At 43.8% G+C, this 22594-nt stretch overlaps 1 protein-coding gene across 1 annotated transcript; it reads right to left on the reverse strand.

The window, feature by feature from the left end:
* Window positions 1–1685: 1685 nt before the first annotated feature.
* Window positions 1686–3638, reverse strand: LOC123439195 (transcription factor MYB62-like). The gene is made up of 2 exons (XM_045115935.1): window positions 2971–3638; window positions 1686–2890 (listed from the first exon to the last, which is right to left on the reverse strand). Exons 1-2 carry the CDS (start codon window positions 3149–3151, stop codon window positions 2016–2018), a joined length of 1056 nt encoding a protein of 351 aa, XP_044971870.1. The 5' UTR covers window positions 3152–3638; the 3' UTR covers window positions 1686–2015.
* Window positions 3639–22594: the final 18956 nt, after the last annotated feature.

Consider the following 22594-nt stretch of genomic DNA (forward strand, 5'->3'; position numbering starts at 1 on the left):
TCATATTCCTTTCCTTGCATCAAGGGGCTTCTCCTCACAATCCTTTGGCCAATGCTCTCTATGGACTATACCTAAAATATACTAGGTAGAAGTGTTAGTCTAAGAGACAATGTATGTTGTCATGAATTATCAAAACCATCAAGGGAGCATATGTGCTTTCAGTACAAGACAAGGTACTTGTGGTTTAAAGATATTCTATCTCTCCCTCCTTACCTCTAACTTAAATACAATATACTTATAAAAAACATAAAGAGAAAAACATTGCATAAATTTTAATACACTTCTTATTTTCCCTAAATTTTTTTCTTTGGATGGATCCGACTTCCTTTCTTCCTTTCCCATGAGCGTGAAACCTTCCCATACAATTCATGTATAAATTTTTTGGGACAAAGTTGTTTGGGATACCCATACACTATAAAGGGGAACCCAATGCTGCTTTCTTAGTGAAATTTGAACTTAGGTGCGAAGATTTGTATATCCACCCCCAAAATAAGTGATCTAGGCTCACTTATTAACTCATGTACACCGTTAGTCCCCTATTCACTTGCTACTCACATCATAATTCACTTAGGGAAATATGTCCTTTCAGAAGGGCATCTATGGGCGTCGCCGATGCCAACATCAATCAATGTCGGGTAAGCTTTCCCTTAGCTCCATCATCATCGATCACGCACCAAGGGACACTAGCTATAGCCCCACATCTAGGAAGAGTGCCTCCATAATTGGATTAAGGGTACTCATAGTGGGGAGTATCATATACTAGTATCATGCATATGATACGTATATGATATTGTGCTCATAGTGCATAGTATCAATTAACTAATATCATAGGTGAACTTATTTATTGTCATGCATGACACGTGGTAGCACACCATTTATTATGATAATGTATCTATGTTACCATAACCCTTTCTATCTTCTTTAATTGCCTGCCACATCCGCGTGTTTGCTAGTCTCGAGTGCATAATACCCACGGGCGGACCCAAGTACAACCAAGTGGGGGCCTAGGCCGCCACTCTAAATCTGGAATTCCCCTTGTATATGTGCATATTTTGAAAGAAAAGACTTCAAAGTCAACAAATTTATAGAAGATGTGCCCCAGTCAGAATTTTGTCTGGGTACGCCCCTGATAATACCGGCTAAGATACCACCACTATGTTCATCCTAAAGGCCCTTCAAATTTGCATTTGGGCAATGACTGGACCACGCTGAAATCCACAAGCCATCCACCTTGCTGCCTTCATGACCAAGGAACACACCGAACGCCCGACAACCATCCCGGGAGGCGATAGGAAGATAGGGGTGGGCGGCTAGGGTTCCGGTTGTCCTCGAGAGAGAGTGACACAAAAGTTGGATCATACACCCAAAATATTGTCCAAAGTGACAACTTATAGAAATTTGTTGGAAGGAGTATCCATACCTAGCCAGCACCCGTGTCAAACAAGTCATACCCTGACAAGAATCGATCTTCTCTTGTTATCATCATGCAATAGTTTTAGAAAAAGCCCTGAGAAGCCCCCTCTTAGAGCGACATGTCAATATGTCATTGCCAAGCTGATCAACCATCTGTCTCACACATCGTCATATGTAAGTGCACCACCTCCTTACCAACACAAACGATAACACTTGGAGACAACGACCTCACACACACACCAACAAATTAAAGAAGCATGAGAAAGATGGAATTAAGAAAGAGCACACACGTACGTAGTTACTAGATCCAAAAGCTTACACCACATTCATGCATGCACCACATCGACCGACTACACTAGAATCAACTAGTAGCTAGTAAGAGAGCTAGAGCTAGCAATCTCGATCAATTGGTAACTTTGATCACTAGATGGTCGACGGCGATGATGATGAGCTCCATTAGCCAATGTGACATCTGGCTTTAATATGGAGAGACGTTGCAAGAAGCAACGTAGCTAGGGGAGTAGTAGTAGGAGAGTGCCATCCATCCACTTGCTGGGATTAATTCTAGCTTGATTAATCACTAGGTACCTAGCTAGAATTTTCTAGATCCCTCCGCCCCACTCGCCTGCCAGCTTCCTCGCCGCGTGGCACGTCGTCGCCGTCGTCGGGTCGTGGTGATCGCCGTCGACCATGGCGTCGCCGCCACAGTAGATGTTGTTGTAGTAGTTGCCGCCGTTCGTCGTCATCATGTTCATGGCGTTGGCCGTGCAGCTCGAGTAGTTGAGGTAGTCTAGGAGCGTCGCGTCCGGGATGTAGGACTCTGCCGGCCCTAGGTCCAGCCCGTCGAGGCCGAGGCTTCCCAGCAGCGCCGCCGAGTCCAACTCCAACCCACCAGCGCCGCCACCGTCGAGGTCGCCTCCGCCGGGGTAGTAGTACTGGTCCTCCCAGTTGAGTTCGGAGAAGCAGGGCACCGGCGCCGGTTGCAGCGCGGCTGCCGCCGTCGATCCCGACGTCGACGCGCTAGGGCTCGGGTCGAAGCTGGCGGCGGGGTAGCAGCCGAGCTGGTCGCCGCAGATGGCAGGTGACTGCTGCGAGTGCGAGGAGGACATGACGCCGTGGCAGTTCTGCTTCTGCTCCAACAACGGCGGCGGCACGGCCGTGGAAGCAGCGGCCATGGACATCTTGTCCAGGAGGCGGGGCATCCAGTAGCAGCGGACGGCGTCGCGGAAGACGGCGGAGTTGGCATCCACCTTGAGCTGCCTCGCCTGCTTCTGCACCCTGGTCCGCCAGTAGTTCTTGATCTCGTTGTCGGTGCGGCCGGGGAGGTGCTGCGCGATCCGCGACCACCGGTTGCCCCACTTGGCGTGGAGCTCCAGGATGACCAGCTGCTCCTCCGCCGTCAGGTTCCCCCGCTTTATGTCCGGCTTCAGGTAGTTGAGCCACCGGAGCCGGCAGCTCTTCCCCGTCCTCTTCAACCCTGACATACACACATACATAAATGAACTGGGAAATATTCATGGCGATCGGATCGATCGACATGCATGGCCGGAGACTCACCGGAGCAGCGGGCGAGGAGGTTCCAGCGGCCCTCGCCGTGGCAAGCAATGTAGCTCATGAGGAGGTTGTCCTCCTCCAGGGTCCAGGGGCCTCTCCTCAGCTCGGCTGCCTCCTCTTCCATGGCCGCCATCGCCATGGGCCCAGCTCCTCCTGCTGCTGCTGCTCCTTTTCTCCTTGACATTGTTGGTCACCTCGGAGCTACTATATATGAGTATGATCGATGAACCACTCTGAGGGTACAACTAGGTAGCTCCTTATAGACAGATGGGTTTGGAGTTGGACATGACCATGCACAAGCACAAGTACTACTACTAGCTGGAGTGTGTGTGTGTAGGGGGTTAGGATTTATTTGGAGGGAGAAGTGGAAGAGAAGGAAGAGCTGAGATGAGATGAGATGAGATGAGATGAGAAGAGGGCCTAGCTGCAGAGACAAGTTATTGGTGGCTAGCTACCCTTTTATAATGACTTGTGGCAATCATATGGAGCATCATCTTTTTTTAGGGTAACTGCATGCAAGCTCCTCTCTCAAGGACTTTGGTGGTCTGGTTGCAAGAGAGGGTTGGATGGTTATTTGTTGGTTCTTGGGAAGAAGATGGAAGCCCCAGTGTACTTGCAAATCAAAAGCAGGGCAGATGTTTCAAAGCTTCCTTCTTCTTTAATGGGGATGAGAGAGAGAGAGAGAGAGGAGAGAGGAGAGAGAGGAGAGAGGAGAGATGAGAGAGAGAGATGAGAGAGAAAGAGAGAGGGAGAGAGGCTTCGTGGGAAGAAATAGTGGCCTACTGATGTTTAGATTCTTTCCTACATGAAGCGTGTTTGACTGAACAATTTGTCACCCTTGCACTATTAGGATTAGACGAGAGAGGGGAGGGATGGGCAAATTGTTGGATGTACACATATATGCATTGTGAACCACCACCTCCTTTTGCACTAAGAAACAAAAAAAACTAAAGCAGAATATAAATTCTAGAAGGAATAGCCTTTTTGTGATAAGATCAAAGCCAAATTATAGACATATACACATGTGCATTGATACTTCTTTATCCTTCCCCTGATAGAGCACCTCAGTAGTTAACAAGTATATGCGCACCTAGGTAGCCTTTTTCTTCTATCAGAATAATTATTTTGTTGTCGTTGCTCACAAATAGGAAAAAAGATAAAGAAACAAAAAACAACTTGTAGAACTTTGTGCCGATTTGGGATGGAGTTATGTGGCCACACCAAGCCTACTGGAAGCAAAGAATAAGCAATCAATCAAGGAGACTTCAGCTCACCAAGCATACACATAGCTTTGTGTACTTTCTTTCTCCAAAAAGCCAGTGAAACACCAAACTTTGGAGACAGCGCCCTGAGAAGTAAGCAAACATTAGGTGGGCGTGCTTGTGTAGCTCCCTAGGATGATCATGTTAAATATTCGTAGAACCTAATGATTCTTGACCTAACACTCATGGCCGCCTTGCTTTGGCCGGTGAAAATTTTCAACCCAAAGAGAGCTAGGTGTCTTAGCTTAGACAGTCTGCATGATGTTGCCACAGTTGCATGCTTGACATGTGGTCAAATACTTGCAGCTGATTAATCCTTGTGCTGCAGCTAGATTCAAGATTAAGCGATAGAAGAGTGGTTGCTTTGCGGCTAGCTTGCAATTTGCAGCTATCTTGACAGGATTTTCTGTACTACAGTCACTGTTAATTATGTTACAAGGGAGGAACTAGTTGTAGTTATTAAACGGTTCTCGTAGCTAAAATATCCTAGTCAATTGAAAGATCAATCATTCAAACGAAACCGATGATAGCTAGCTAGCTAGCTAGTAGGGTTGTTGTAACATCACAAATATTAATCATGTGGTATACGCATACAGCTCCCCTTTTGTCATTGATCCCTATTTATGTCGAAGAAGTTTACGGTTAATGTAACTATATATACATATATGATATATACTTCACGGGTTGCTACATAAATATTTCGCCATATAATAATTTCAGTGAAATTGATTGTATAGAACATGCATATTCGTATTAATAATATAAGTACTGAAATTAAAGTACATATGATTTATTGTATTTTATTATTATACAGTTGTAAAATATTATTATTATAAATAGCATAGTATAATGAAAATGGAACCCTTTTCCGTACATATTGAAAAAAAGTTAGGGATCACCTATTTAGTTATATATGATAACATAGTTATGTTGTGTATATCCTTCAAATGGGCAAAACCTGATTGTCAACTAATCAAATACTATAGCCGGATCCTAACAAAAATCTTACACTTGTAATTTATTTATTTTTTTAGAAAAGAAGGAAGATCCCCCGCCTCTGCATCTGAGCGATGCATCTTACACTTGTAATAATTAAACAACAATAACAACACTCACTGAAAATGGTGAATCTTTTCCCCATACATATTTGCGTTACATATTGATAAATATAAGTTAAGGGTCACCTATTTTGTTATATATATGATAGCATGGATCTATCTTGTTTACATTCCTTCAAATGGGCACAACTAGATTGTCAATATTGATCAAATACTACTCCCTCCGTCCCAAAATTCTTGTCTTAGATTTGTCTACAAATGGATGTATCTAAATACTAAAATGTGACTAGATACATTCATATCTACACAAATGTAAGACAAGAATTTTAGGACGGAGGGAGTATAACCGAATCTTCAAGAAATTTTTACACTTGTACTGTAATAATTAAACAGCAACAACACTAAGTGAATGCATTACCCGTGTAAGTATCGTTGGCCGGCAAGCTTTTCATATGGACCACGTATGCACTATACCATGGCTAACAAGTGACATTAGGCCACGTATGACCATTCCATTAGCTCCTGAACTACCAGAAACAATGACTAAAAGATAATTGTGCTTTTGGACGCTGGTAACTCAATATTATTTTTTATAAAAAAAAACTCAATATTACAGTTTATGAAGTTTTATAACATAACTGCAGCTACTTATGGAATATGAGTAACCTATTTTTTCTGAAAAAAAGGGAGGAGCATCCGGGGACGACACTGCATCTAGTGATGCACACACCCTTAAATCAGTTACGCGTAACACTAGAAGTTATATTTTCTCGCTGTCCATATATAAAACCAGTTTTTACCATATGCACGTCAACCGTTATATACATGTTGGGTTAAGGCATATATATACAATACTCTAGATATATGTAGTGTGTAACACATTTTCATGTCAATTACTCCCTCCGTTCTTAAATATAAAACCTTTTAGAGATTACACTATGGACTATATACGAATGTATATAGACATATTTTAGAGTATAGATTCATTCATTTTACTTCGTATGTAGTCTATAGTGTAATCTCTAGAAGGTCTTATATTTAGGAACGGAGGGAGTACATGCGACGCTATAGAGTTTCATACAATACTACTCTCTCTGTTTCAAAATAAATGTCTCAACTTTGTACTAGAGTTACTACAAAGTTATACTAAGCTTAAGACATTTATTTTAAAACGGAGGGAACACATAATATTGTAATTGATTTTGGAAAAAGTCCTAGGTTTCCAAAAATTAGAGCAATCATTTCACTGGTTATTTATAAATAATATTTTCGGTGACTATTTCAGAAAGTAATCATAAAGCACGTATTTCACAAATAGTAATAATTTTGGAAATAATATTTCCCATTAATAATGTTGATCTTGGCGTCTAGCCCGTCTTATATATACGGCCAAGCTAGGGTTACGTGGCCCTTGGTTGAACGGGACCGTGTTGTGTGCTGGTAGATGCCAGCTTCCTTTGTCTCCCAAATTGGTGTGGTGCATGGTGTTAGTGCCTTCCAGGCCTGCGTGGCTGACCCAACATCTATGTGGGCGGCATGGGATCCCCTTCGCCCGACTGGCTTGCCGGGGTGTTGTGTCCTCGTCGTTTCATTTTAATAGAAATAGTGGTTCAACTATTTCAGAGTTAATTTACTTATTTAGTTTTTTACATTTTCAAAAAAGTGATAATAGTTATTTCCAAAAGATTTCATTATTTCAGGCTCCATGTGTTGCGGAGCTTGCCACTTTCGATTGTAATCCTGTGATTATGGAATAAATGCCCTATATTTTCCACCACAAAGTAAAAAATAAACCCAACATTCTAATAAAATGATAATAGTTATTTCAACGACTACTTCAGAAGTAATATTTTAAAGAGATTGCTACGCGGGCACCGGTGGATGTATGTTATACGTTCGCATCACGATGGTCGTTGGATCTACGCGTGGGCAGCGTCCATTCGATGTCCTGTCACGTTCCGTTTGTCCCTTCCTCACTTATTAATTCCTGCAACAACGACTCTGTTGCAGAAACATTTATAATAGAGATTGTGTTGCAGATTCCCGCAACAACGACTTTGTTGCAGAAACATTTAAACACAGATTGTGTTGCAGATTTCCGCAGCAACGACTTTGTTGCAGAAATAGCTATAACAGAGATTGTGTTGCAGATATTTTTTTCCAAAAACTATGGTGCTTATTGCAATAAAAGCTTTATTTTACAAACATGTCGGTAATTAACTAATTATTGCAACAAGAGATTTGTTTCAGAAACATTGATGAAGTTGCAAACATCTCTGCGTATAATCCCTCTTTGCAACAAGAGCAGAATGTGTCAGATCTCGTCCGCAGCGTCGTCGGCGTGCATCATGTGGCGCTCAGGAAAAGGTCTCAGGTCAATCTCTTCTCTACAATCAAGCCCTCTTGAGCTTCATGGGCTGCAGCGTGTAATGAGTATGAGGACTGGTGGAGAGTAGTTGTGATGGGCGTGAACAAAGGAAGTACATCAATGGCTGAGGCAAGGACTTGGGGGGAGAAAGACGATGGAAAGAGGAAAGCACGAGTGGGGATAAGAAATAGAACGAAGCGATGAGGAGGGTCCGTACAGGACACGCGTCCCGCGCTAGAGACGACGGATGCCCAAAATTAAATTGGCCGGTAGAAGGGGGTCTTTTCCCATATTTTAATGGAGATGCTACACGTCCACCGACGGATACGTATGAAATATCCATCACCGGTATAGCCGTCCGATATACGCGCGCACGGTCGTCCGATTCGATATCTTCCGACCAAATAGAACCTGAAACAGCTGCTCAGTTTCAGAGACTAATAGGCTGTTGCGGTCCTGTTAAATCCTGAAACAACGATCGAGTTTCAGAAACTTTCGCTTTGTTGCAAAAATAAACTTTGGACCCGTTAATTCCTGAAACAACGGTCGAGTTTCAAAAACAATTTGCTTGTTGCAGTTTTTTTTTCTTCGTCTTTCTGTAACATAGGTACTTGTGCGGAAGAAATTTTTGCAACAAAGGTCATGTTTCAGGAATTTTTGCAACAAAGGTCAGGTTGCAGAAGCATCAGCTCTGCGTTTCGGTTGGCTTCACTACGCAGCGCCGCCTCACCTCAACCCAGCCGGGATCCACCTCCTTCGTTCCGGCCAGCACTGACTCGCTGCTGCCGTCAGAGAGAAAGAGAGAAGCAGCAGGGGGAAGGAAATAAAGGGAAAACGGGGCAAGTCCATGCTCACTGGGGAGTCGGGCATGCGGGCCTGGCCTTGGGAAGCTGCAGAGAACGAGTAGGGACGCATCTCCAACGGGGCAGAGCAGCTTCCGACGGCGGGATCTGACCACGGGAGGCGGCATGGTCCCATTGCTTGCCGGACTGAAGAGAAGGCGGCCGACGAGCTCTTGGCGGCGGGGCGGCACTCGAGTGGCCGATGGAGCTTGCTCCTGCGGCGGGGATGCTGACGGCACAGAATGGATCGGGTCTCGATGGGAGTTGCTCGTCTGATCCAAACGCGCTGGCCTCTCGGACCACAGCAACCTCACCTCCGCCTGCTGCGCCTAGCTCCGCGCCACGTGTCGATCGAAGGAGGTGGCGAATGTTCCCCGCTCGATCTGCCGGTTGAGGGATAGACTTTTCCATATTTTAATGACCATAAATTGACAAAGAAAATCGAATTCCGATAATCAAACTTAAAATAGTCCTACGTGTATGTAAACGCCCACGCGCCCAAAATTCGCCGAGACGGCAGCCTCCAACACACGGTACAGAGCATACAAACGTGTCCAGCAGGCGTACATACAAATACGCACGTGTACACGTACGAACGCGACATCTTCACGTCACCATTAAGCTGGCAAGCAGGCGTCTCACAGCGTGCGCGCGCACGCGCACCCGAGGCCGGCGTTGGGCACGCAGCTTCTCCCGTCGACACATGGCACGCCAGCCTCCCGCCTCGTCCCATCCATCCATCTCCGTCCGACAGCGACCGCCATTGACGGCGATCGATCCCCGTCGACCACCTCCTCCTCCTCCTCCCGTTCACCCACTGGCGCAACCGCGGCACGAATTCATCGTCACCATGATCCACACCATCCGTCAAAACCCATCCATCCATGGTCACCGTGCGGCGTGCGCCATTCTTTTCCTCCTCCGCCCGGCTTACTTTCTTTCCCCATGATCCACGGCCGGATGGGTGATGCCGATCAACGGCGTCGCTTTCATGTTTCCGTTCCGCTGATATAGGCGTGCAGCAGGTTGATTAGCCTGATCGGACTTGGCGCGCGCGGGAGACTCGTCTACGCCTATGTGCTTTTAGGGTAGGTCGCCGGCGGTCTAGGTACGACGCCGACGCCGGGTGCCCCTCTGGCGCAGCGACGACGCCGACGGCGACCACGACCATGGCGCCGGCGGTCGATCGGTCTAGCTATTGTTGGGCCTATTTACTGATTGTTTAAATCATGTGGATATATATGCTTTTTGATGCATCATTTGATGCAGAGGCCGGGACGATGCTTTCTTTAAAAAAAAAAATGCTTCTTGTAGGTTGTAACTGAGGTGACAAGTCCGAGGATCGTCACTGGAACACGCTACTCCTCCTTGACAATGGACGCCAGCTAGCTAGCTGCATGCTGCGAATATATATAGCTCCTGCGAGAGAGAATATATATATATATATATATGGCGTCGATCGTGACAAATGATGCTAATATGGCTTGATTTATTAGTTAATTAACCGATAGAGCCTTGGGCTGCTGCTATTATTTCACTTTTCATCTGATTCTCTCCATGATTCGGCACGTTTCCATATATTCTGCGAGAATGATGCCGTGACATATTCACACGGAACTGAATTACTTGGCTACGATAAAGCCGGAAAAGATATATATATATAGCCATAGTATTAGCTAGCTAGCTTAGCTAGGTGAAATGAAAATGAGCCAAAAGAGCTTTTCACAACACAAAATCTTGTTACTATAGTAGAACAAAAGAAGAGTTGTAGTAGCTTTCGTCGCAAAGGAGGGGTAGAAGCTAGCTGGAAAGATGTTCTAGTGTACCAACTAAAGAGATTCATATATTCTTAGCTAGTGTGTGTTAGTGTGTGCACTGTGTAGCCAAAGCAAATGCAACTAAATGCGTTCCTACTGCGTCAGTAGCGCATGATTATCGGCGAACGAAGGCTAATGATGGTTTTGGATTCCCCTATTTGCTTGACATGGTCGACAGCCCGATAAAAGTATATATCAGCGATCTCTTTCTTGACTAGAAAATCTGCTGGATAGAATTTATCCACTAGGGAGCGCTTCATGCTTTAGAGAAGGATAGGGAAGCTCGCCGCGCCGCGCCGGTCGCCTCGCCGAACGCTACGCCGCGCCGCGCGCCTCGCTGGGCGCCGTGCCGCGACGGTAGCCCCACCCTCCTCTCCTGCGTTGCTCCGGTTCTCCAGGCCGGGACGGGGAGATGGCGAGCTCGAGAGAGCCAGAGGAAGGAGACACGAGGTGGCGTGTCTCATTCGCGGCGGACATCGGTTCGCGGTACAATCGTTTCGCCGACGGCGAACTACTCCTTCGCCGGGAGGCACTCAGGTTAGTACTTCGGGATGAGAAGGGTGAGACTATTGATGCGAGATGCCTTCGGGAAGGGGAAACCCTGGATATCGGTGATGTGGTGGCGTTTCCTTGTTTTTTTGCGCGGATTCGGGATCGGTTACCGGAGATCGGAGCTCCGACGAGGGTGGTTGGTGATGTCGCGTCGGGCTTGACGAGGGGAACGACGGGTGACCCGACAGATGGGCCCGGTGTGGGCTCGGAGCCACAAAGCGCATCAATGGCGGATGCCCGACACGTGGGGGGTGATCGGGCCGCTCGTATTTCTGCGGGGGGTATAAGTGTTGGAATTATGCCCTAGAGGCAATAATAAATATAGTTATTATTATAATTCCTGTATCAAGATAATAGTTTATTATCCATGCTATAATTGTATTGAATGAAGACTCATTTACATGTGTGGATACATAGACAAAACACTGTCCCTAGCATGCCTCTAGTTGGCTAGCCAGTTGATCAATGATAGTCAGTGTCTTCTGATTATGAACAAGGTGTTGTTGCTTGATAACTGGATCACGTCATTGGGAGAATCACGTGATGGACTAGAACCAAACTAATAGACGTAGCATGTTGATCGTGTCATTTTGTTGCTACTGTTTTCTGCGTGTCAAGTATTTATTCCTATGACCATGAGATCATATAACTCACTGACACCGGAGGAATACTTTGTGTGTATCAAACATCGCAACGTAACTGGGTGACTATAAAGATGCTCTACAGGTATCTCCGAAGGTGTTAGTTGAGTTAGTATGGATCAAGACTGGGATTTGTCACTCCGTGTGACGGAGAGGTATCTCGGGGCCCACTCGGTAATACAACATCACACACAAGCCTTGCAAGCAATGTAACTTAGTGTAAGTTGCGGGATCTTGTATTACGGAACGAGTAAAGAGACTTGCCGGTAAACGAGATTGAAATAGGTATGCGGATACTGACGATCGAATCTCGGGCAAGTAGCATACCGAAGGACAAAGGGAATGACATACGGGATTATATGAATCCTTGGCACTGAGGTTCAAACGATAAGATCTTCGTAGAATATGTAGGATCCAATATGGGCATCCAGGTCCCGCTATTGAATATTGACCGAGGAGTCTCTCGGGTCATGTCTACATAGTTCTCGAACCCGCAGGGTCTGCACACTTAAGGTTCGACGTTGTTTTATGCGTATTTGAGTTATATGGTTGGTTACCGAATGTTGTTCGGAGTCCCGGATGAGATCACGGACGTCACGAGGGTTTCCGGAATGGTCCGGAAACGAAGATTGATATATAGGATGACCTCATTTGATTACCGGAAGGTTTTCGGAGTTACCGGGAATGTACCGGGAATGACGAATGGGTTCCGGGAGTTCACCGGGGGGGGGGGCAACCCACCCCGGGGAAGCCCATAGGCCTTGGGGGCGACACACCAGCCCTTAGTGGGCTGGTGGGACAGCCCACAAGTGGTCTATGCGCCAAGAGAAGAAAAATCAAGAGGAAAAGGAAAAAAAAGGGAGGAGGTGGGAAGGAAGGGGGACTCCCTCCCACCAAACCTAGTCCAACTCGGTTTGGGGGGGGGAGAGTCCTCCCCCTTGGCTCGGCCGACTCCTTGAGGGTCCTTGGACCCCAAGGCAAGGCCCCCCTCCCTCCCACCTATATATACAGAGGTTTTAGGGCTGATTTGAGACAACTTTTCCACGGCAGCCCGACCACATACCTCCACGGTTTTTCCTCTAGATCGCGTTTCTGCGGAGCTCGGGCGGAGCCCTGCTGAGACAAGATCATCACCAACCTCCGGAGCGCCGTCACGCTGCCGGAGAACTCTTCTACCTCTCCGTCTCTCTTGCTGGATCAAGAAGGCCGAGATCATCGTCGAGCTGTACGTGTGCTGAACGCGGAGGTGCCGTCCGTTCGGTACTAGATCGTGGGACTGATCGCGGGATTGTTCACGGGGCGGATCGAGGGACGTGAGGACGTTCCACTACATCAACCGCGTTCTCTAACGCTTCTGCTGTACGATCTATAAGGGTACGTAGATCACTCATCCCCTCTCGTAGATGGACATCACCATGATAGGTCTTCGTGCGCGTAGGAAAATTTTTGTTTCCCATGCGACGTTCCCCAACAATAAGACCCCGAACCGCACCGCGGCTTGACCTAGAGGAGGCGTTCTCCCACTTCTGGTCGGCGCCGTCGAGAAACCCTAGATCGAGCGAGAGTGAATCCTTTGGATGGTGGAGAGGGAAAATCGGGGGTGATCCACGCTCCTTTGCGGCGGTGACCGCGTCTCCTTCGACGATGGGAGATGGAGACCGAGGGTTTCGTGGTGGCCGACGGGGGGATCTTGGTCGTGGGGCACGGGGCCCTGGTCCTGCTCCTGGACGGGGCGGCGGTCGTGGTGGTGACCGGAAGTTCTCCTGGAAGCGGGACGACAGCGGCAACAACAACTCCTCTACATCGAATGTCGCCTCTGGATCTGATGATACATCGCGCTGGGAGGAGGCTGCGCTGGGGAAGCAGACGGCTGAGGGTGGGATCTGGGTTCCCAAGAGCCAGGGGTCCTCTGGATCTGATGGTGAGGGAACAGAGCGTCAGATCTCCACACCTCTGCGTCGGAATCAAGGCCCTAAACCTAATCAGGTAAACCCTTCCAGTGCTCATGATCCATGCCCCATATGCAAGTCTCGAGAACACGCTCCTGCGTTTTGTGCTCAAGCATTCTGTGAGAGATGTGGCCGATTGGGGCATCTAGCTTCTGTTTGCTGTGAATTTCTTCCTTGGAGTTGTGCTGCGTCTATGTGTGCGTTTCAAACTAGGGGGCAGGGGTTCTATTACATACATGATTCATGTTCTGCAAATTTGATGAAAGAGAGATCTAACAATATTGTTGTGAGTATAGTTGAGGGGGAGACATCTACTAGGCAGATGGAGCTAGATTTGAATGATTATCATGCCACTGGGTGGAGGTGTTCTGCTCATGCCATCGGACCAGGAGTGTTTGTAGTGAGATTTCCTAATCCTAGAGCTGTTGCGCAAATTTGTTATGTGGGCCGCATTGTACTTAAAACTAGTGGTGCTGTTGTGAGTGTTACTAAATGGTCTTCTGCGGTTGGTTCTAAGGGAGTGATGGAGGTAGCATGGGTTAAAGTTAGTAATGTGCCTCTGGACAAGAGAAGTGAAAGAAACATGGCTTATGTGGCTTCCTTGATTGGTGTCCCCTTGGAAATTGATTATGCTACCTTACATCGTCCTGCCTCTGCTAGAGTTAAAATTGGTTGCAGGAGTGTGGATGAGATCCCACCTGTGGCTGAGGCTGTTCTGGGGGAGCATTTTTATCCTGGTTAGAGATCCTAATCGTGGTAAATCCATCCTTAATGCTGGTAAACACATGGATAAGGAAAAAAGGAGGATGTTGATGATAATAAAAATAAAAAACCTAGAATTGATAATAGTCCCAGGAAATTTGTGGAGGAAAAAAATGAGAATGAGTATGCTGGAGGTAAAAAAGAACAAATCCAGGAATCCCAAGAGAGCATAGAATCTGATGTGTCCTTGCATACTTCTCTGTTAATTGATTCTATGGCTATGGAATTCATGGAAGATGAAAAACTTGTAAGTGGTGATATTCCTGATGGTGATTTGAGCAAAAAAATGAAATCTCCTATGAGTGAAATGAAATCCTTTGCTGATGTGGTGAGAGTTGCTCCTCAGGTGAATCCTGTTGATGCTGAGAAGGAGGGATGTGATACTGGAAAGGTGGAATATATGGTGGAATATCCTGACAATGCTGTGGAAGTGGAGGTGATCCCTACTCCTCCTTTGGCTACTGAGGAAAATTTGAGATTCAGTCTTCGTAATGTGCAGAGCAAGATGGAGGATGTGCGGGTGAAGGCTGCTGCTGCTGTCAGGAAAAGGAATGCAGAAGGTACACTACATGCTCACAACTCTTTTGATGCTTTATCCAACCAAGAGATGATGTTAGTTGCTTCTAAGATGGGGGTGATTATTCCTGATAATGATTTTGTTAATATTGATATTATTAGGGAATTGGAGAACTTTAGAAATAATAATGCTAGGGTGGAAAGAGAGGATGTAGTGGAAGGTGAGGAAGATGTTAATAATATATCTGTGATTAATACTAATGGGGTAGTTACTCCTTTGGAGTTGGGATGGATGGAAGAAGGTAATTTGGGGGAAGATGATTTTACTGTTGTGAGATCTAGAAAGAAAAATAGAATTAAGAAACCTGTGGTGATAGCTAGACCTGTTACTAGGAGTCAGAAGAATGGTGTATCCTTGGATCAGAAGAGGGGTGCCCCTAATGAGATTCCTAAGAGGGGCCCCAGAGGGGGAAAAATTCTAAAGGTGTTATATGAAAGGGGTCTTTTGGAATTGTAGAGGGGCAGGTAGGAAAGGGATGGCTTCCTGTTTTGCTGATATTATTAAAGATCATTCTCTAGATTTTGTTGGTTTTCAAGAAACCAAGAAAGAGGAGTTTCCTGTCAAGTATCTAAGTAGAGTGGATCCTGGGGGCTCTTTTGTTTGGAATTGGTTACCCTCAGTAGGGAGATCTGGAGGTATCCTTTGTGGGGTTAAAAAAGAGAATCTGGAATTGATTTCGTGGACGCTGGGGAACTTTATGTTGCAGGCTCATGTTTTGGATGTTAGAAACAAGTGTATCTGGGTGCTGGTTGTGGTATATGGTGCGGCGCATGATGATCATAAAGATGATTTCCTGGATGAAATGCTTGCCACCTGTAGTAACATTGATGTCCCTTACATCATTGGGGGAGACTTTAATATCATTAGAGGGGTGCAGGAGAAGAATATAAAACATGGCAATCTTAAGTTTGTGGCGAAATTTAATGATGTTATCAACTCCCTGGGCCTAAGAGAGATTGATATGGGAGGAGGGAAGTATACATGGACTAATAAACAACGTCACCCTACTTTGGAAAAATTAGATAGGGTTTTGATGAGTTTTAAGTGGGAAGATATGTATCCTTTGGTCTGTGTTCATAAGCTGGTGAGGGAGGTATCTGATCATAATCCTTTACTGTTATCTACTGGGATGGAGATGAGAACTGCTCAGGGGCAGAGAGATTTTAGATTTGAGCTATCTTGGCTTAAGAATGAGGAATTTTTTCCTAAGGCCAAGAGTATCTAGGATCAGGCTGTTAGGGCAGAGGATCCTATTGATATTCTCAATATTAAATTGAAACGTATCAAGAAATATTTTAAGGGGTGGGGATCAAACAGGTTTGGTCATAGTAGGAAAAGAAAAGATGAGATTAAAAGAGAGTTGGAAGATATTGAAAAGATGGAAGAGATTGGACCTTTGGAGCCTGAGATTTATGAACAAAGAACTGCATTGTATGCTGAATATAATGAGATTCTTTATAATGATGAGATTTTTTGGCTCCAGCAATCTAGTGAGCGATGGTTGTTAAAAGGGGATCGTAATACTGCTTTTTTTCATAGAGTGGCTAATGGTAGAAAGAGGAAAAATATTATACATTCTTTGGTTAATTGAGATGTGGTAATTGAGGGGACCCAAAATCTTTTGAGACATGCAACAGACTTTTACAAAGAGCTTTTTGGTCCTGCGGATGGGAACTTGTTCCACCTGGACCCTAATACTTGGTCCAGTGGGGAGAAAATTGGTATGGAAGATAATGAATTTATCACTGGGAGATTTATGGAGGAGGAGGTTAAGAAAGCCTTATTTTCTATGGAAAGTAATAAAGCTCCAGGTCCAGATAATATCCCTGTTGAATTTTATAAACACTGTTGGGAGTTTGTTAAAAAAGATTTGATGAGACTGTTTGATGCGTTCCATAATAATTCGTTAGATGTGGCTCGTTTGAATTATGGGATAATTACCCTGCTTCCTAAATTGGATGGAGCTAAAAAGATCCAATAATACATACCTATTTGTTTGCTTCGTTGTCCATATAAGCTGATTACTAAGGTCCTAAATGACAGGGTGGCTCTTTACTCTGATGTGCTAATTAGTAGACATCAAAATGCTTTTATTAAGCATAGAAATATTATGGATGGTATCCTTACCTTGCATGAGATTTTACATCATACTCAGAGGAAGAAGAAATGTGGTGTAGTCCTAAAACTGGATTTTGAAAAAGCTTATGATAAGATCAACTCGAAGTTCCTTTTGGAATGTCATAAAAACAGGGGTTTTGGAGAAACTTGGTGTGGTTGGATTAAAAAAAATTATATGAGGGCACAGTTTGTATCAAGTTGAATAATGAGAAAGGCCCATACTTCCAGAGTCATAAAGGGGTTAGACAAGGGGACCCTTTTTCCCCCTTTTTGTTCAATATTGTTGTGGATGCCCTATCTAAAATGGTAAGAAATGCTCAGAAGGAGAAATTGATTACTGGTCTGGCCTCTGATCTGGTTGAAGATGGGGTGGCTATTCTGCAGTATGCAAATGATACTGTTATTTGTTTTGAGCATGATATCAATGCTGCTGTTAATATGAAACTCTTGTTATATATTTTTGAGATGATGTCAGGTTTGAAAATCAATTTTGAGAAAAGTGAGGTGTTCTGTGTGGGTGGGGATGACATTATTATGAATACTTATGCTGACATGTTCAACTGTCAGATAGGTCATTTCCCTATGAAATACTTAGGAGTCCCTGTGAGTGGATCCAGTCTCAGGAGTATTGACTGGTTGTATTTAGATGAAAAGTTTCGTAAATGTTGTGAAGCCTGGATTGGGAATGCAGCATCTTCAGGGGGCAGGTTGATCCTGATGAATTCATCTTTAACTAGCATAGTGTATTACTATATGGCTATGTTTCTGCTTCCTAAGATGGTGATATATAAACTGGATAAGTACAGGAAGAAATTTTTTTGGCGGGAATTTGAGGGAAACAAGAGATATCATCTTGTTAGGTGGGATCGTATTTGTAGGTCCAAGAAAAAAGGGGGCCTGGGGGTGAAAGACTTGCATAAGCAGAATGTGAGCTTATTAGTCAAATGGTGGTGGAAGTTAGAGACACAACAAGGGTTGTGGCAAGATGTGATTAAGGCTAAGTATTTTAGGAGAGTTGATGTGACATCTATCTCCAGCAAGTTTTCTGATTCTCCTATTTGGAAGGCTATTACGAAAGTTAAGCCGCATTATATGGCTTGTAGAGAGGTGACTTTGAGATCTGGTAATGTAACTAGATTGTGGCATGATTCAGTAAATGATACTCCCCCTTTAAAGAGTGTGTATTCGGATCTGTTTTCTATTTGTAATAATCAGGATATTACTGTGAGGGATTACAAAACATGGGAGGGAGGTGATCTATTTAGGAGACAACTGACACCTATTCTGGCGGGCCAATTGGCAGAGCTGAATGCGGTGGTAGATCAGTGGGTTTTAAGTGATGATCCGGACCAGATTAGATGGAAATTTGGAAAAAGGTTTTCTACTAAATCTATATATGAGCATTTGGAGAATAATATTGCTGGTTGTGATTTCCACTGGATGTGGAGTGCAAAATTACCTCTTAAAATTCAAATTTTCCTGTGGCAGTTATTTCAGGATGCTATTCTCACAAGAGATGTGATGAATAGGAGGAAATGGAAAGGTAACCCTAGATGTTCTTTTTGCTCAGAAAGGGAGACTTCACAACATTTGTGTTTCTCCTGTCCTGTGGCTAGAGTGGTTTGGAGAACAGTAGGGTGTATGCTGGGGACCAGTAATGGCCCTGATAATTTGTGGCAATTTTATGCTTGGTGTTTTACTTACATGCCGAATGGTGCCAGATTTTATACTTTTGGTTTAGCTGTTGTTTGCTGGGCACTATGGAACTGCCGCAATAGCGCGACGTTTGAGAGGAAAAAGTTGAGGTCTCCTTTTGATGTGGTCTATTCTACTTGTGGATTCCTGACGTATTGGGCAGGACTCCTTACAGGGGATGATAAGCTGGCGATGGAGAGGGGCGCAAAGATGCTGAAGATGAACGCGTCAAATATGTTGAGGATATGCGCGGCCCCAGAAGATGGCTGCTGATGTTTGGTGTTGCTGGCGATAAGTACTTCTGGTTGATGATCTCCCATATGAGGAGTTATCTGAGGCGTAGACCTGTGTAATGGTTTTTTTTAGCAAACTTGTTTCTTCAAACTTGGTAGTGGTTTTTATGCGTGTTACGGGTGTTCTTGGATTTTTGCCCTACGATAGATTGCTCGATGACGAGTGTCTATGTGTAGGTTTCCCAGGAATGCTCTGAATTCGCAGCCCTTTTTCTGGTTTCCTTTTTGGATGTTTAAGACTTGTATTTCCGTTATGTGAGTAATGGAAAAGGGGTTGCCCGGTTCAAAAAAGTATATATCAGCAAGCTTAGCATAGCACATATGGCTAGTGCTTGAACGGTGGAATCAGTACATCCATGCCAAGTCCTAAATTTGGTAAGGGTGCTTGTATTTTACTAAATTTATACTTTCTACGTAAATTAATATAAGTAATAGTGATTTAAACGCTCTTATATTAGTTTATGGAGGGAGTATTGGTCTTCCAACCATGCCCTTTCAATGAAAACTGACGTTCATATCAACTACGAGAGACGCATGTGGTTCCATTGCCAATCTCAAAAATTGTCGGTTCAATCTCTCAAATAGTCACTAGGGTTGGATGCATGTGCATATGTGCATAGGAGTGAATGCGTTAGTACTTTGTTTCTAAAAAATCATCAAAAAGTCAATGGAGACCAAGCTCCATAGAAGCGTTAACTTGAAAACTTTAAAATTTAAACTTTTCAGTGTCAACATATTCTGAAAAATATATACATATACCTAGAGATATATACATATACATATTCGGTTTCAACCTTCAGGTCGGAGCACGTTAAAATGAGAGCTAAAGAAAAGGAAAATGGAGGACTTTTTAGTATATGTATTTGTTCATCCTCAAAGTCCACATTTCACTTTCTTTTTTGCAAATCAAAATTCAAGGTTTTTCTTATTCCCCAGACCTTCTATACAGGCCAACTCCTATTTAGCGCCTTCATCGCTGTTTAACTTATTATTCGTATGCGACACCTACGAACCTGTTTCTATGACCCGGTCCAATTAAACGCACTCTAGCAGGATTTCTATTGCAATTTTGCGAAGCTAAGCTTTGACATTGGTTTTAATTTTTTATTTTTTCCTGCCATTTTCGTACTTATTTTTTCTTTGTTTTCCATTCGTTCCTTTTTGTTTTCTTTTTCTTGCGAAAAATAGTCAATCTTTTCAAATTTCTGAACTTTCTTAAAATTTGAAAGAAAAAACAAATTCATGATTTTCAAATTTTACGAATTTGTTTTCGATTTCTTGAACCTTTTCTGTATTTTCAACTTTTTCAAATTTGGTACTCCCTTCGATCGATGTTACTTGTCGCTCAAACATATGCATCTAACAATGAAATACTTCTAAATATACATCCATCTGAACGACATGCAATATTGATGAGAGGCAGTAACTTTTTTTGTATTCGTAATCCTTTATACTTTTAACTCATGAGGATTTTTTTGATTTCGTAAAAAAAATTGAATTAGCAAAAAGTTAAATTCTTGAACCACATTTCAAATTCATTAACTATTTTAACAAATGTATTTTATTAATATCATGACTATGTTTGTCAAATATACGAAATTCTCAAAAATTCAAGACTATCTTGAGTTCGTCATTTTTTGACAGTCAACGGCCTTAGCTATCAATGTTCGTCTTTGCAGTAAACGACGATGTGCTCGACATCATGGCCCTTTTTCTTTTTCTGGAAATTAGTGAACGATATCTAGCGTGCGACAAACCTCATTGGGCCCCGGCCCACAGTCACGCACACAAGTACCAGCTTTTATCATTGCGGTTAAGGAGAAAGGGACCTCCTATGTGCCGCTCGTTACGGCAACTGCCGAGATGATGCACAGGGGGTCGCTTCAACTGGCCGGCCCAATTTAGCTACCCGCAGCGAATGTGAAGACCACAAAAACAAAAATTAGCGACCAGAAGTTGAAAAATCTGAAATATCAGAATATATTTTCAAAATACCGGAACATTTTTCAAATTTTGGAAAAACAAATCAAATCTGGAACATTTTTTTCGAATTTTGGAACATTTTTTGTAAATTCCTGAACATTTTCTAAATTTTGGAACCATTTTCAAATTCTGGAACATTTTTCGTAAATTCCTGAGCAATTTTCAAATTTCGGAACATTTTTAAAAATTTCGAAACATTTTTTCAAATTCCGGAACATTTTCCAAATTTTCGAACCAGTTTTCAAATTTTGGAACATTTCTTTTGAAAATTCGAAACATTTTAATAAAAATAGCAGAACATTTTTTAAAATTTTGGTACATTTTGTTAAATTCCCGAACATTTTTTCAAATTCAGGAACATTCCTTAATATTTTTGAAATTCTGGAACATTTTTTAAATTCCGAAACATTTATTTAAATTCCAAAACATTTTTTCAAATTTCGCAACATTTTATAAAAAATCCAAAATATTTCTAAAACAAAAACAGAAAAAAAATGAAACAAAAAAGAATAAAGAAAAAAGAAAACAAAAAAACCATTTCAGGGAATCTTCTACAAAGTTCCCAAAACCGGAAAAAACGGTAGGAAACCTCTAGAAGGTTCCCAAAACCGGAGCTATTGCCATGTAAATGGGCCGTCACATTACGAAACACTAGGTGGGAGCCCTGTGCGAAGCCTCTACATTTAGACGCAATGAGCGGCGAATATGGATTTCCAAGGAGAACAACTAGTTAAGAAACGCTTTTTTAGAAACCTTTCAATGATCACTTTTCCACGTTGTTACCTGGCGCATTCTCAACCGTTGTCATTTATGCCCGGGCATTCTTAGGGTCGGGACGGGTTACAGGCCGGGCCAAAAAAAGCTCGATGCTGATAACCCGGGCACGAGCCCTTCCCGGCCCGATCGCCGGGCCTGAATACTGGGCCCAAGCCCGGCCCTAGCCCGAAAAGCATGACTGGGCTGGATTGGCCTGGCCCGACCCCGACTTAAAACCGATATTGCTAAAGCCCAATCCCGGTCCGGCCCGACCACTGGGCATAAATTCCAGGCATGAGCCCGACCCGATTGCAAGTTTAGGCCCGACCCGGCCTGAGATTTTTCGAACCGTCCGGGGCGGGCTGCCCATGGTGAGGTATGCCGTCACGTGCCGCGCTCTAAGCGTTTCCTCTAAATTTTTTGTTTCTTTTTCCATACGTGTTTTCAACTTTTTAGGTGTGTTTTTTCAGTGTTCCAGTTTATCATCAGTCTTTCTTAGCTTTTGGACGCAATTTTTCAGCGTTCCGGTTTATCACGCGTTTTCTTTCGTTTTTCTCAAAGAGTGTGCTTTCTCTTTCCCGAGAGGCATGATTTTGCTTACGCGAGAGGCTCGCTCGTCCCTCTCGGAAACGGAAATAACATGTTTTTTGTTTTTTTTTATTTTTCTTTCGGTAGAGGCATTGTTTTGTTTTCGCGATCGTAAACGAAAAAAATTTCATTTTTGGGTTTTTTTCTTTCACTAGAGGCACGGTTTTGATTTCGCGAGAGGCATGGTCGTGCTTCTCAAAAACGAAAAAAACAGATTTTTTTTTCTTCCACGAGAGGCATGGTTTTGCTTCCGCGAGAGACGCGTTTTTGTTTTGTGAAAGGAATGGCCATGCCTCTAGAAAAAAATGTGTTTTCTATTGTTTTTCTTTTCTTTTGTGACACACATGTTTTTGCTTTCGCGAGAGA

Source organism: Hordeum vulgare, chromosome 3H (assembly GCF_904849725.1).
Source record: "Hordeum vulgare subsp. vulgare chromosome 3H, MorexV3_pseudomolecules_assembly, whole genome shotgun sequence".
NCBI classification, from domain to species: Eukaryota; Viridiplantae; Streptophyta; class Magnoliopsida; order Poales; family Poaceae; genus Hordeum; species Hordeum vulgare.